The sequence below is a fragment of the Aythya marila genome, assembly GCF_965140915.1.
Source record: "Aythya marila genome assembly, chromosome: 1".
Taxonomy (NCBI): Eukaryota; Metazoa; Chordata; class Aves; order Anseriformes; family Anatidae; genus Aythya; species Aythya marila.
Window position 1 is genome coordinate 161650387 of NC_139042.1, and position 14090 is coordinate 161664476.

The following is a 14090-nucleotide window of genomic DNA, read 5'->3' on the forward strand; positions in this document are numbered from 1 at the left end:
AATGGTAGATTGGGTCCATTGTTGTATCATGACTTTGATTGTCAGTAGTGAAACTAAAAAATTGTAACTGAATAAACTTGTTCATAATATTGGTTTAACATGCACTGCATATATAGCTCTTTAGTTAGTTGTGCTAACTAATAATTGAGCTCTCTGAAGGCTTAAACTCTTAAGAAATTCGTCTCTCTTACGAAAAGATATGACCATCATAAGTCAGCACAAATGGACAAATGAAGGGTTAATTTGTATTATCTGTCATATACATAGTCTGGTATGAAAGAACTAGTAACTTACTGAATTTACTACAGTTTGTAAAATGTCCATAACTTTTACCATGTGTTTTGTTGTCAGTTAACACTTCTTTTATGATATTAGTTCTGATTATCTTTTCTGTCTTAATGTGCTTTTTTAGGTGTTCTGTATTCTTTGGGATATGGAAACCGAAGAAGTCGAAGATATACTGCAGGAATTTGTTAACAAATCACTATTGTTCTGTGATCGTAATGGGAAGTCATTTCACTATTATTTACATGATCTTCAACTTGACTTTCTTACAGAGAAGAATCGCAACCAGCTTCAGGTACAGTTTTAGCTAATCTACTTACCTCTAACTCTGTTCTCCCAAAGTTGGGCATTCACAAAATGTTCCTTTGTTAAATAGAATCTCCTCCTTTGACCTGCTAGCTACACTTCGTTTGATGCAGCACGGAATATGGTTTCTGGGCTGCAAGAGCACATTGTCAAGTTTTCAATGAAATGTCAAGTTTTTCATACATGAGTACCCCAAGCCATTCTCTGGAGCTATTCTCTCTACTTGCTGCCTAGCCTGTGTTCATGCTAATCTGAGAGAAGATTCTTAACACATTGTGTCTCTGTCAAAGGTGTTTCCATGAGGAGAGGGAGTGTTCCATTGATAATTCCAAAGAAATCAAGACCCTACCAGAATAGAAAATTTCTTCTGTAATACTGAGAAATGGTTTTTACTTCTTTTCTCAATTTAAGGCAGTGCTTGCAGGGCGATGTCCTAAAAGTTGGGCCAAATAAATTTATCAGTTTTGAAGGAAGGGGCAGAAAGAGTAGATATGAAGAAAACGCAAATTGCTGGCTTTAGATTCACGTATGTTTTCTAGTCTTGCTTTAGTTCTACATATGTAAGGGTAGTTTTTATTGTTGGCTATATTATATATATATTGGCTATATTATATTATATATATATTTATTGTTTATTGTAGTGACTCGAGAGCTGTTCTCAGTCTAAGAAGGAAGGTTATCAGCTTGCTTTTCTGGCTTTAATATCTGGAGACTGTTTCTGGGGAAAGCTTTTACAATAAATTATATGTACAGTTTTTGAAGATAATTTTTTCTTATTTCATCTGTTGACATCTTATTTTGAGAAATAACAATAATATAAACCTCAATGCTAAAGTCAGTCCATACAGTATTCACTGAAGGTGTGTTTTGATTCATGTTGCAGGAGCTACATAAAAACATAGTCAATCAGTACAAGAAACATTACAAGCTTAACATGCCTATTCCATCTCAAGAGGATTGCATGTACTGGTATAACTTCCTAGCATATCACATGGCTGGTGCCAACATGCAGAAGGTGAGTTCTGTCTGGGTTTTTGTTTCTTTTCTTGATTCCCCCACCTCTCTCCTTGATGCCTGCCCTTCCCGTCCAGGCCACTTCTTCCCTCTCAAACCTCTCTGGTCCCAGGCTTTTGTGTATATATACAAACAGTGAACGTAAGGTGCTTTAGGGTGTCCACTGATAATCACTGTCTATTACTATATAAACTACTTTATTTCTACCCTTTGTCTTTTTGTCTTTTCAACCAGTTGATGAGAATATTTCTTAAAACAGTTTGTGTTTTTCTCTTTGTTTTCTCTTCCTGGTGAGGAGGATTTGATAAGAAATCTTCCCTAAGCTTTTCTGAAAATCCAGGCTCGCAACATTGTATGATAAAAGTAAATCGATTTATTCAGATGATTTGATTAGATCGGTGAAGAGAGATTTTTTTGTCTATAGAATTATTGTTACTTTTTCCCATTATGTCATATTAATTTCTGTGTAAATGTTCATTCTCTAGACTTCAGGAGCTGTTTCATGTTAGGCAGGAGTTAGATGGGCATATCTCTGTTTCTAGGATTACCTTGGAGCCTTTAAAAAAAATTGCCATCACTTTCGCCACTTATTGTTTTGTAGGTACTAAGTTAGTATAAGATACAAACCATGGATCAGTAGTAGAAACTACTTTCTGTAATTTCACTTGGATCTCTTTATGCTTTGAATAGTATTTGGTGCTGGTGACTAATTGCTTTATTTCACATGCTAAAACTTTTCATCTGAACCTCTTCTGAGATGGTTTATCTGACTTGTATAGAATATATTTTGTGTACCTACAGGCATTTTCGAAATGACTGTGGGCTACAAATCTATCTTTTAAAATCATACTTATCTCATTGATTATCTGTCTTTTTGCTTTCAGTTTGTAAGAAAGATGTTTTTATAATTAGCCTTTTTATATTTTATAGAACTAGCATCTCAGAATTCTTTAGCGTCTCTCATTATGACTGTACACTTCCCAGAGTTTTCTGATCCCAGCAAGTATTTTAATACTTCTTCTTGCTTCTGTTTTTCTAGAGGTAGCTCTCATTTTTAAATTCAATGCAACTATAACATCTTTTTCTTACTGAAACTCTTCATTTGTGAACAACAACAGATCACTATTAGCAGATTGATCTTTGTCAGACTGGTCTAGAAGAAGCTTCTTTCAGAGTTGTATCATAAATCAGGTCTTCTATGCTACAGAAGTCAAGATTTGTTTCATCCTCCCCATTCCTTAGTACAACTAATCAGAGAAGAAACAATCCTTTGGTTCCCTATAATACCAAGCTTAGTTTTCTAAACCCAGAATTTTCATATCCATTCAAGTAAGAAGCAGGAAACAGGAAATTGCATAACTTTTGAACTGGAGTCAATTGTACTCCAGTTAAAGTTGATTGTATATTAATTGTATATTAAATATCTATTGTGTTTTCTTGTGCTTTTCCTACTCTTAGGTAGATGCAGTCTTGGAACTCATGCTCTGAACTTTAATTTGTATTTCTTGTAGGAACTCCGTGAGCTTATGTTTTCTCTAGATTGGATTAAAGCTAAAACAGAATTGGTAGGGCCTGCTCATCTGATTCATGAATATGTGGAATATAGTTCAGTCCTGGATCAAAAGGTATGTGAAAGGTAAATGATCAGTCTGTTCAAAATCTGATTTTCTATTTTTAATTGCATGTTATTTATGTATTTATGGGAGTTTCTATAGAAAACTTTAAAAAGTGAGACATACAGGCAGTATGAAATTAAACTTGCTTGTATATATTTCAGTCTATCATATGTACTTGCTAATAGAACTAAGTAGAACTAAATGCTTCTGTAAGAACATAATCTATATAGGAAATTAAAAAAGCAAAGTGCACTTAGCTAATGTATCCTCTGTATGTGTTACTTAATATTATCTGCTCTGTACATAGGATAGCATAGTACGTGAGAATTTCCAGGAATTTCTGTCTTTAAATGGGCACCTTCTTGGGCGACAGCCATTTCCTGACATTATACAGCTGGGTCTTTGTCAACCAGACACATCAGAGGTATATCAACAAGCCAAGCTACGTGCTCAGAGTGAAATAGGAGCATTTTATTTGGAATGGATGTAAGTAGCAATAATCCGTCTGCTGATCTATTAATCCCTTGATTCAATACAATCATTTCATGTACAACTAAATATAGTGTATGGCTTTTATAAGGGCTTTAAAAAGTACAATGTTTTTCATGGGAAAAGTATGTGAAACAATTTTCAGGCATTTGTGCGAGGAGGGTAACTGGATATGTAAAGCTACAAATTAGTAATATTTACACAGAAGTAAAGGAATATATTTTTTTACTCAGTGATTTGTTAATTTTGAATATCTATGCAAAGATGAAATTGAGATTCTTTGAAAATTCTTTAAATTTTTTTTAGAAAATTTAGAAATGCAGGGCAAATATTGTGTGTGTTTGCAGCACTTTGTTAGATTTTCTAGTAAAATATGCACTTTAAAAAAAAAAAAAAAGAAAGTTATGTTAACTTGTCAATTTTTTGGAAGTAGTGAGGTGAGAATACTAAAAGGCTTTGAAATCTCTACCCCAATTTGATATTTCTGGCATTTATATAACTTTTTGATGCTATAGTATCTTATTAAGTTATTTAAGGAAAAAGTATATGTATATAAATATTTTTTCAGTATATCAAGTAGTCCAGTAGTCATCTGACCATGTAACTGTCAATTAGATTCTCCCGTTCAGTGTTTTTGTTCTGCAATCCTTGATGTTACGAAACAAAATGATTTTTGGGTAATCAGGGTAATAACGAGGCAGATCAAACCAGGCAGACTTGAATTCTATCATCACTGAATATTTGGTTATTTCATTTTGAATAGCTAACAGAATTATAACAAAAACAATTGAAAGATACATGCTTTAGAAGAGTCAATCTCCAGATAGTTTAGGGCGTTTACTTTGGATGTAGGAGACTTAAGCTGAAATCAGCAGAATGAAGATGGATGACTTTGTCTTGAATCCTAGAACAGGGTTCTCAGAATGGTTTCTGGATGTGCAGATGAATAAGTTGTACTCTTGACTAGTAATTTTAGCCTTATGAGGGAAGAAGAAATGTTTTGATGACTCACTATTTTGCAGTGAAATTTGTTTTCATTCTAAAGCTCAGTAACCTTATTCAAGATATTTTACTCATTTTTTTCAATCACCGAGCCTGAAGATTGAAGCTGGTGACTGTAAAAAACAAAAAAGTACATGGATTTATTGACCCTAGAAAAAAAATATTTTGTAACAATATATTCATTACCAAAAATCATCCTATTACAGTGACAGTTTTCTGTATTAACACCTGGCTTAACAGGATGATTACAGTTGCTACTAATCCTAAGTCTTTTTTGAAGTGAGGCAAGAACCATGAAAAATGAGTCATTGCTGTAAAACTGAAATATTTTTCCTTAGATCTAAACAAATGTGTGATTGCTTTTGAGTAAAATTCAAAGAGAAACTGTAGGAGAGCAAGAAGTCTTGTAAATAAGTTTATATTTGGACATAGCACATACCCCCTCACTAAGATGTCATGAGGAAGACTGTCTTGCACTGCAACAGCTGTGCGCATGAAGTAGCATGTTAGTTTCTCATGCACATAGTATCTTTCATGGTTCCTAAGCTTTAAGTGTTGGAGGGCAATGAAAATTCTCAGGGAAAGGAGTAATTTGTGTTTCCCTTCTTCTGCATGAAGGCTGTGAGGCCAGTTGTTTCTAAAGCTTGCTGCTAAAGATGTCTGAACAAATGTTATCTTTTTAGGGAGGATTTTGAATAATAAACTCTAGGAAATCTTACTCATCTAAAATCCACCGTCTTATCTTGCAGAAATAAAAAATCCTTGAAAAACCTCTCCCGTCTGGTTGTTCGTCCACATAAAGATGCGGTTTACCATGCCTGCTTTTCTCAGGACAGGCAAAGAATAGCATCATGTGGAGCTGATAAAACACTTCAGGTAAAATGCCTATGCATGAGTGAAATGTAACGCTGTGTACTATTTTCATAACGTTTGTTAAAAGTCCTGTTGCTTTTCTTTTGGTATGAAGATCTTATGGATCTAGAATGTATTGTGGACATTGAAAGGGATGTATTATTACATAAATATCAAGTTGCATGTTTAAAATATTATTTTCTAGTTCAAAAACTAAACTTTGATATCAGGTTTGTACTCTAACGAGTGTAATACATCAACATGAAATACCTTTTAATGATACAAGAAAGCCCACAGCCAAAGAAATACATCCCAGCATGTTTCCTATTTGTTTGCAAAAATATTTCCCATCATAGTGGATTTTCTACAGAATTGAAAAGACAGTTACAGCTCTGCAATTTCCTTGGGATTGTAATGGATGTTATACTACTTTGGTGCTTAGTAAGTAAATTTTCTTATGTGAAAGAAATAAATCTAGGGATAAAAACGAGCCCCAGAAGTTGAGGACAGTAGTAGAGTGGAAACAGGTACAAAGTGCTTAGGAAGTGGATAAGGGGAGACAGAGAGGAAAGTGACTAATCCAAATTTGCCAGCAGTCTGCCTGGAGGGGAGCCAAACTGCTCTTGAGAAAACTAGCAATCAGCCAGCCACTAACCTGGTAAAGTATCCATATTCCAGACAGCCAAAGGTAAGGGTAAAGAGCAACTTTTCTGCAAGCCTTTGGTATTGTTTTGGATGCTTGATAAGTTCAGTACTAAAGTAAAAATACTAAGTGGCCCTTAGTTGCTGTTCATTTGCCTATTTAGTGTGGTGGTGTTCGTTTGCTTATTTTATTTGCTGGCTTCTGTGTGGCATCCACTTAAGGAGATGCTTGGTGGATGTACTAGTTTTATGCTCTGTTGAAGTTACTGTGCCGTGCTTCTGTCCTTCATGGCCTCGTTACTGAGACTGCTGTTTTCTTGTTTTTCTTGATTTTCTAGCAAAAAAAAAAAAAAAAAAAAAAGGAAAATTTGTGGATTGTGACTGCATTTAACCTAAACTTACGTGAAAGAAAAAATTGGAAAATTAATAATATTTTTGCATTAACTTTGAACTTATTTGTGTTTTTCCTATTAGTGGCATGGAAATAAAACTAATGTTTTTCAATTTTTAAGACTACTACTACTGTTTCCATGGAATCAAATATAGCATTAGATTAAGAACAGATATTCCACAGAATTTACTGTAAATTTAGATTTCCTTTAATATTAATCTTATTGTTTTAACAAAGACCAACTATTACATGGTTATTATATTCCTGTTTGATGAAAAAAACAGTGGGAAACGTAGGGACTTTAGAATTGTAGCATCCTGAATGCTGCTGTAAAGAAGAGTTTGTGATTTGTTTATGTAACTTAGGAGTATGTGCCCTTGTAAAGGAAAGGATGTCTTGATTTTTTTCATGCTTGTAAAGCAAAATCTCACAATTTGGGGAAAAAAGATTAATTTGTAGTACTTCTTCCCAACTGCTTTTTTCTTCCTTCCAACCAGATCAAGACAGATTTGTGTCATCCTGTACAACTTCTTACTATTACTTTTTTTTTCCTCTTCCTTCCCCAAATCATCAGTCACTGCTAAAATTCTTTCTTTCAGCAGAAGAATATCATGATATATCAACCTGCAATTTGTACTTTTAATAACAGACTAGGTTTTGTTAATAGATATTTTGTGCAGTTATTCTTAAAATGAGTGAGGATGTGGACTTAGCCAAAAAGAGTAGAAAAGGCATAAATGTTAGAAGACTTAAGTTTAGACTTAGACATAAAGGGTTGAAAAAAATAATTAATTAAACAAGTAATGCATGCAGAAACTTTTTAAAAATATTTTTTCAGTATTTCTTTCCCTAAGAATTTCTATTATCTTTACGAAATCGAAACTCCAGTTAAATGTTTTTACACGTATATTATGTTACCTTGAAATTATAAATGCTTTCAAAATGCAACCAGTTTAATAAAGAGCATAGAGATCTGTTTGAAGGAACACAAATTTAAATTTGTGTAGCACGTTTCAAAATTATATGCCAGTTACAAGATTTCTTTATTGTATTTCTTCAGGTGTTTAAAACAGAAAGTGGAGAGATGCTGCTGGAAATAACTGCTCATGAAGATGAAATACTCTGTTGTGCGTTCTCTGCAGATGATAAGTATGTAGCAACTTGTTCAGCTGATAAAAAAGTGAAGGTAAGGAAATGGAAAACAGACTTTTTTTTAAGTGCGATAGTTCCGATTTCAGTTTTAACCAATTCAAGCAGAACAGTCTTAGGACTAATTCTTTTTTTAACTGTCTTAAACCTGATGTTGAAAAACAAAATGAAAAACCTTATACTTGTTACATTAGGCATATTCTGTTAATTATAATGAAGCTATGTTAGTTGTAATTCTTTATGTATGATGGTTATTTTCCTTGTATTGTCAGGTGATTCATTTTAAGTAGAGCATAATGTATGAGTCCAATCCTGTTCATAACATGAATGCCCATAAAGCTTTTTTCGTATTATTTTTCTGTTATATAAGAATTATTTGTTCATTTTTAATTCTTCGGTATTGCAGCAAAACCTTGATTGATATTCTAGTCTCTCAGATTCTAATCTGAATGATGATTTTTCCCCTTCCCCTTTGATTTCTAAATTGTTCAAACACTTTGCTGTGAAACTTTATATAATTAATAATAAGCTAAAACTGACTTTTAATAAGACCAGATCAGTACTATTTGGTCACAGACTCTTTGTCATTAGAAACTTTGACTGTAGATACTGTGTTCTGGTTCTTGAAAAGTGTATATATCTCTATTTTGGCAACATTAGTAGAAACAATTTAAAATTACAGCTTTTTGTGTCTAAATATATATATACATGTTTTCTATTTCTCTTCCAAACATTTCTGATGTGTAATTGAGAATGCTTTAGGACATTATTTGTATTCCAGTGGAGTTTATATATGTATATTTTTAAATCAAGTACACTGAAAACATTTTAAAGTGTTATTTTTCCTTCAATTCTGTCTAGATCTGGAATTCAAGAACAGGCAAGTGTATGCACATATTTGAAGAACACACAGAGCAGGTCAATTGCTGCCAGTTCAATAACAGAAGTGGTCAGTATCTTTTAGCCACGTGCTCAAATGATACTTTCATCAAAGTAAGTGGAAAAGGTTATGATTAGCAGCATAAAAATAACCACAACAGACTAATTGTTGTTGTATAAATGTACTTCAAACATTGTAAATTAGTTTTTTTTTTAACTTAAAGAAGAGATAAGGAAATAGATCAGGAGTACTTACTGCAGCTCTGTCACTGGATTTCAACATAAGAGAAATGTTCATGCTTAGTGAAAGAGAATAAACAAATCCTTACTAGTAGGGTACAAAGATGGAGACTTTTGGCAAGACTTTTAGAGGGTGGAATGGGAAAGTTTGGGAGTGGAATACCTGATTAAAAATGAAATAAGAAAAAATGAAGCAGAAATTCTAAGATTTTAAACATTTTGAATGTTTAAAAAAACATTAGGAAAAGAACAATGAAATAAACATCCAACCTGGATGCTGAAGGATTAAAAGGTTTACCTTATGGAAGTGTAGCAGGTGTAGTTTTTTTTTCTTTTCTAAATTCATAGGGCATAGTAAAGAAATAAAAGTGGAAGCCAACAAATAAGAATAATCAAAATGAGATTTGTCAGGTTAGCCACCTGGCATTGTTCACACTGGGGGGCATTATGTGTACAGAGAGAGCAGAAACAAGGTAACTGAAGTCTGTATTTGAGGAAGGAAGAAAAAAGGAGATCGAAGGATGACCTAAGCTGTTGGATAAGGGTAGAATTTCACAGCACAGTTGGGCAAATCAAATAGTTAACTGGCACTGAAGATGATGGACCTACTGTGCTTGCAGTCTATCTTGCATTTATTTCAATGCATGTACTGATCTTACTCTGCATGGTATGGTTCAAGGAGCCAGTTCTGGTGGGATTGGTTTTCTCTTCAGTTCACTGTAGTGGCTTCACTCTCCAGTGTCAGTACAAGAGAAATGCTGGGAATAGACAGTGAGGCGTGGGAGTTTTGGAAGGGGCAGGAGTGCCTTTTCCAGTTGTAGCAGTCTGTGAGATGTTTTAATTGTAATGTGAGATCTCATCTGAAGCATTCTGACAGAAGCTTGTGTTTGTGTAAATTGGAGTTAAAATAGACTTAAGGAGCCAATATCAAGATGAAAAGATCAGGCTTTTGTGCTGACCTGGATGTCCTGAGAGATGCATTTGTTGTCAGAAACTTACATCTTGGACCAAACAGATTTAGAACAAACCTGTTTAAAATGACCACTCTCAGGCTGTAAACGTGGCTGAAGTTTTAGACAGTTCAACAGTTTTCATGAGGAATGAATGACAGAACTGAAATATGCACAATAATAGAACAGAGTAGTAAAATAATAGTGGAAGAGACCTGATTGTTTTCAGAGAACACTGTCCAGATAATTGTTCTTGCTTTGAACTATCACTTGAGCAGTCAAGTGTATTGCTTTTATATAGGAGAAGGGCAAGAAATTTGGAAACAGAAAGAAAGTGTGGGCTGTAGGCTTGGAAAACAGTCTGTGTGTGCACGTGCCCTAAACACGTGGAATGTTCTTCTATCTTTATTAATAAGGTTGCAGTAATCCAAGAATAACTTGAGAGATTTCATTTTAGTTATTGTATATAAGCTACGTAATTCTGAACTTTGAAATTGGAAAGAAAGGCAAGACAAAGTTTATTCTTCAGTCTGAAGAAAATTTCAGTAACTTTGTTTGATACGGGCCTTATCCTCACTGTACAAAATGGTCTATATAATACTGATGTGAATAATTTTCATGCAAGCTAGCAAACGGAAATAAATTGTGAGGGAGCCTCAGGCATAGCGTAAAGTCTGTGAGCAAAAGTAAAACTAAGAAAAAAGGTAAAAGGTAAAACTAAGAAAAAATTGTTGAGGATTTGGTTGCCTTTAAGAATGTGAACTGTGTGAATCATAGAATCATTCAGGATGGAAAAAGCTTCTAAGATCATCTGTTCCAACCTTTAACCTAGTACTGACATACCACTGAACCACGCTACTACATGTAGTCTACATGTTTCTTGAAGACCTCCAGGATGGTGACTCAACCACTTCCCTGGGCAGCCTATTCTAGTGCCACACAATCATTTCAGTAAAGAAATTTCTCTTTGAACAGAAATTTCTCTTTTCAAATTTATCTTGGAATAGTTCACAAATATAATGATATTTATATGTTTATTTCTTATGCAGCTTTGGGATCTGAAGGGAAAGTATTGTAGAAATACGATGTTTGGTCATGTAAATTCTGTCAATCACTGTAGATTTTCGCCAAATGATGAATATGTTGCCAGCTGCTCAACAGATGGAACAGTAAAGGTACACAGCATATTTGTTAAATCAACTGCTTGGTTTGATTTGTTTTTCATAAAATGCAAAATATGCATAAGAAAGTTCTGCATTTGCATAATTAGCTTTTAATGAATTAAACTCTGAAACAGTTGAGTATTGCTACTATTTTTAATGCTAAACTTTGAAAAGGCTTGTCCATTACCAGAAAAAAAGTTCGTTGTCTACTGCTTAAAACAAATTCTACCTAGCTTCATTTTGAATTCTTTACTTTACACCATTTTTTTTTTTTTTGAAAAAATGTACGTGGCTAAGAAAATGGGTGGAGGGTGTTTCAAAACTTACTTAAACAAAAAATGTTGATGTGTATATATATATACATATGTAAATCTTTTTAATTTTAGTTGAAACATCTGTCATCTCTGAAAATGAACCATCAGTAAACAGAAGTATTAAATGTAATTTGTGCGCTGTTTTCCCATGTGTGCACCAGAAAATAATTTGAGAGGGTTTTGTTTTGTTTTTTCTTAGAATGTAAGATTTGTTTTTACTGCCTTTGGCTGTAACAGATCTATGCTATTCCAGAACTGCAGTTCTTAAAACATTAAATATCTGTAGAGTTGCTAAAAAGAAGTTGGGAAAGAAGGGTTGCAGTAGCTGTTGTCATTCAGAAGGAAAGTTGTGGTGGAGGATACAGACATCATAGAATCGTAGAATATCCCGAGTTGGAAGGGACCCATAAAGATCATCAAGTCCAACTCCTGGCACCGCCCAGGTCTATCCAAAAGTTTAGACCATGTTACTAAATGCACAGTCCAATCGCTTTTTAAATTCAGACAGCCTTGGTGCAGTGACTACATCCCTGGGGAACCTGTTCCAGTGTGCAACCACCTTGGTGAAGAACCTCTTCCTGATGTCCGCCCTAAACTTCCCCTGTCTCAGCTTAACACCATTCCCGTGGGTCCTATCATTGGTGTTTACAGAGAATAGGTCACCTGCCTTTCCACTCCCCCTTGCAAGGAAGTTGTAGACCGCGATGAGGTCCCCCCTCAGCCTCCTCTTCTCCAGGCTGAACAGGCCCAGTGCCCTCAGCCGCTCCTCATACGTCTTCCCCTCTAGGCCCTTCACCATCTTTGTCGCCCTCCTCTGGACCCTCTCCAACAGTTTAATGTCCTTTTTGTACTGTGGTGTCCAGAACTGCACACAGTACTTGAGGTGAAGCTCTAGTTCATTGGCAGGTGTCTCTGTGAAATTAGGGTACAAAACTAGATGTATACCAGATTTCTCATTGTGAGTGAGTTTTATTAAATAGAGTTGCAGAGCAAATGTTATTTTTGCTTTTATTCTTTTGCTGAGTAGAGGTTGAGACGGCCATCTAGGCATATGAATATTTAATGCCATTTGTTGATTGGGGTAGTGGAAAAAGCAGAGGGTTGTTTTGGTGTTCCTTTCTGTTCTCTTCTTTTTTTTTTTTTTTTTTTTTGGTGGTGGTGGTTTTTGTGTGTGTGTGTGTCTTCCTCATTTTCCTCCCTATAAGTGATTGGGAGATAGCTCTTCCCTGTTGTATTTTTTATCCTCAGCAGTAAAAAGAGATATCATGTATTTTCTATATTTTTTTTTTCTTGAAGCTTTGGGAAGCACGCTCAGCAAATGAACTGAAAACTATTGAGATAAAAGATCTCTTCCAAAATGCAGATGAGCAAGATGATGTGGAGGTCTTAGTAAAATGTTGCTCTTGGTCCAGAAATAGTGACATGATTTTGGCCGTTGCCAAAAATAAACTCTTGGTAAGTATCTCATGTTAATAATTTTCTAGAGGTAGTATACTGCTATCTAGTTCAAAACTATGAATAAAGATTATATTATAGGCCACCTAGATGTTTCAGACATAAGTTGCATGGCTTTAAGTGTGTGTTAAGTAAAAATATGTGGGTGACAAACATTGACTGAGAGAAATACATTTTAGATTAGAAGTTGTATGCTGTTGGGTATATAAACTGTTTGTAGTGAAGTAATTTCATCTATGTGCTAAATATTGCAATTATGTGTTCACAGCTTTTTGATGTTAAAACAAGTGATTTGTTAACGCAAGTCATTGTAAGTCATCACAGTACAATCCAATATTGTGACTTCTGTGCTGGTGATGAGTTAGTAGCAGTTGCTTTGTCTCATTGTTCTGTTGAGGTAAGTGATTTGATTTTTTTTTTTTTTTGCAGTAATGTAAAATGATACACGTGTCTGTATTTGTATGCGTTTTAACTCTGTATGCAGAGTTCAAACAAATCAGCTCTTTTAACAGGCTTTCAACGTCCTTCATTGTTATAATTTTTGTTTGCTTCTAAAGTATAAAAGGTAAATTAGGAAATAATACTTGAAAGCTATACATTCATCTTAGTTGTATATAAAACCACCAGGCTACTGTATGTATTTAAAGTTACTGTTACCACTCTGCGGAGTGTATACCTTCCCGTTGCTTAATTCAACACAAGCAAACAAAACATGCTCCTCTCCTCCTATATGCTGTTATAGGATGTGGCAGTTCACTAAAGAGGAATACAACAGCTGAAATAACTTTGACTAGCATGGCTAACTAAGCCTGTACAAGTATCAGGGTTTTCTGGCTCTTTGTTGTGTTTTGTTTTTGTTTTGTTTTTGCAACCTACTTGATCTGAACAATATGCGTTTTTATAATGAGTGATATTTGATATGTGTTGTTCTTTCTATTTCTTTATTTTTCCCCCACCTCATCTCTTATAGTAGTCAAAGAGGTTGCTGATTCCATTGCTCTGACCATCAAAATATGATAAACAGGCACAGTTCTCATTACATGTCTGATTTCAGTGTTAAGTAAGAAAATACTAGAAAAAATAGTAATTAAGTATACTTCTAGATTTTGCACTATTTTCCCTGAATATACAATCTAAATCCACTTAAGTTCTTCTTTCATATTTTTGTTGTAGTTATGGAATATTAAATCCTTATCAAAAGTAGCAGATTGCAGGGGACACATGAGCTGGGTTCACTGTGTGACATTTTCCCCAGATGGATCTCTGTTTCTGACATCCTCTGATGACCAGACAATACGAGTAAGATCACTTTTTTTTAAATGTCATTTTGTGTATGTGTGTAT

The 14090-nt window shown here is 34.4% G+C and overlaps 1 protein-coding gene across 6 annotated transcripts in view; it reads left to right on the forward strand.

The window, feature by feature from the left end:
• APAF1 (apoptotic peptidase activating factor 1) overlaps positions 1-14090 on the forward strand; it is a 34853-nt gene that overhangs the window by 7871 nt on the left and 12892 nt on the right. For 2 of the 6 annotated variants that reach the window (XM_082772113.1, XM_082772114.1), the window contains exons 10-20: positions 413-580; positions 1475-1606; positions 3117-3230; positions 3529-3707; positions 5462-5588; positions 7658-7783; positions 8608-8739; positions 10865-10990; positions 12589-12747; positions 13016-13144; positions 13921-14046. In XM_082772113.1, coding sequence (XP_082628239.1) covers positions 413-580; positions 1475-1606; positions 3117-3230; positions 3529-3707; positions 5462-5588; positions 7658-7783; positions 8608-8739; positions 10865-10990; positions 12589-12747; positions 13016-13144; positions 13921-14046 — 1518 coding nt within the window. Of the gene's footprint in view, positions 1-412; positions 581-1474; positions 1607-3116; positions 3242-3528; positions 3708-5461; positions 5589-6160; positions 6234-7657; positions 7784-8607; positions 8740-10864; positions 10991-12588; positions 12748-13015; positions 13145-13920; positions 14047-14090 lie in introns of those variants that run through there. The other 4 variants (XM_082772115.1, XR_014318514.1, XM_082772116.1 and 1 more) reach the window with 4 other exon arrangements.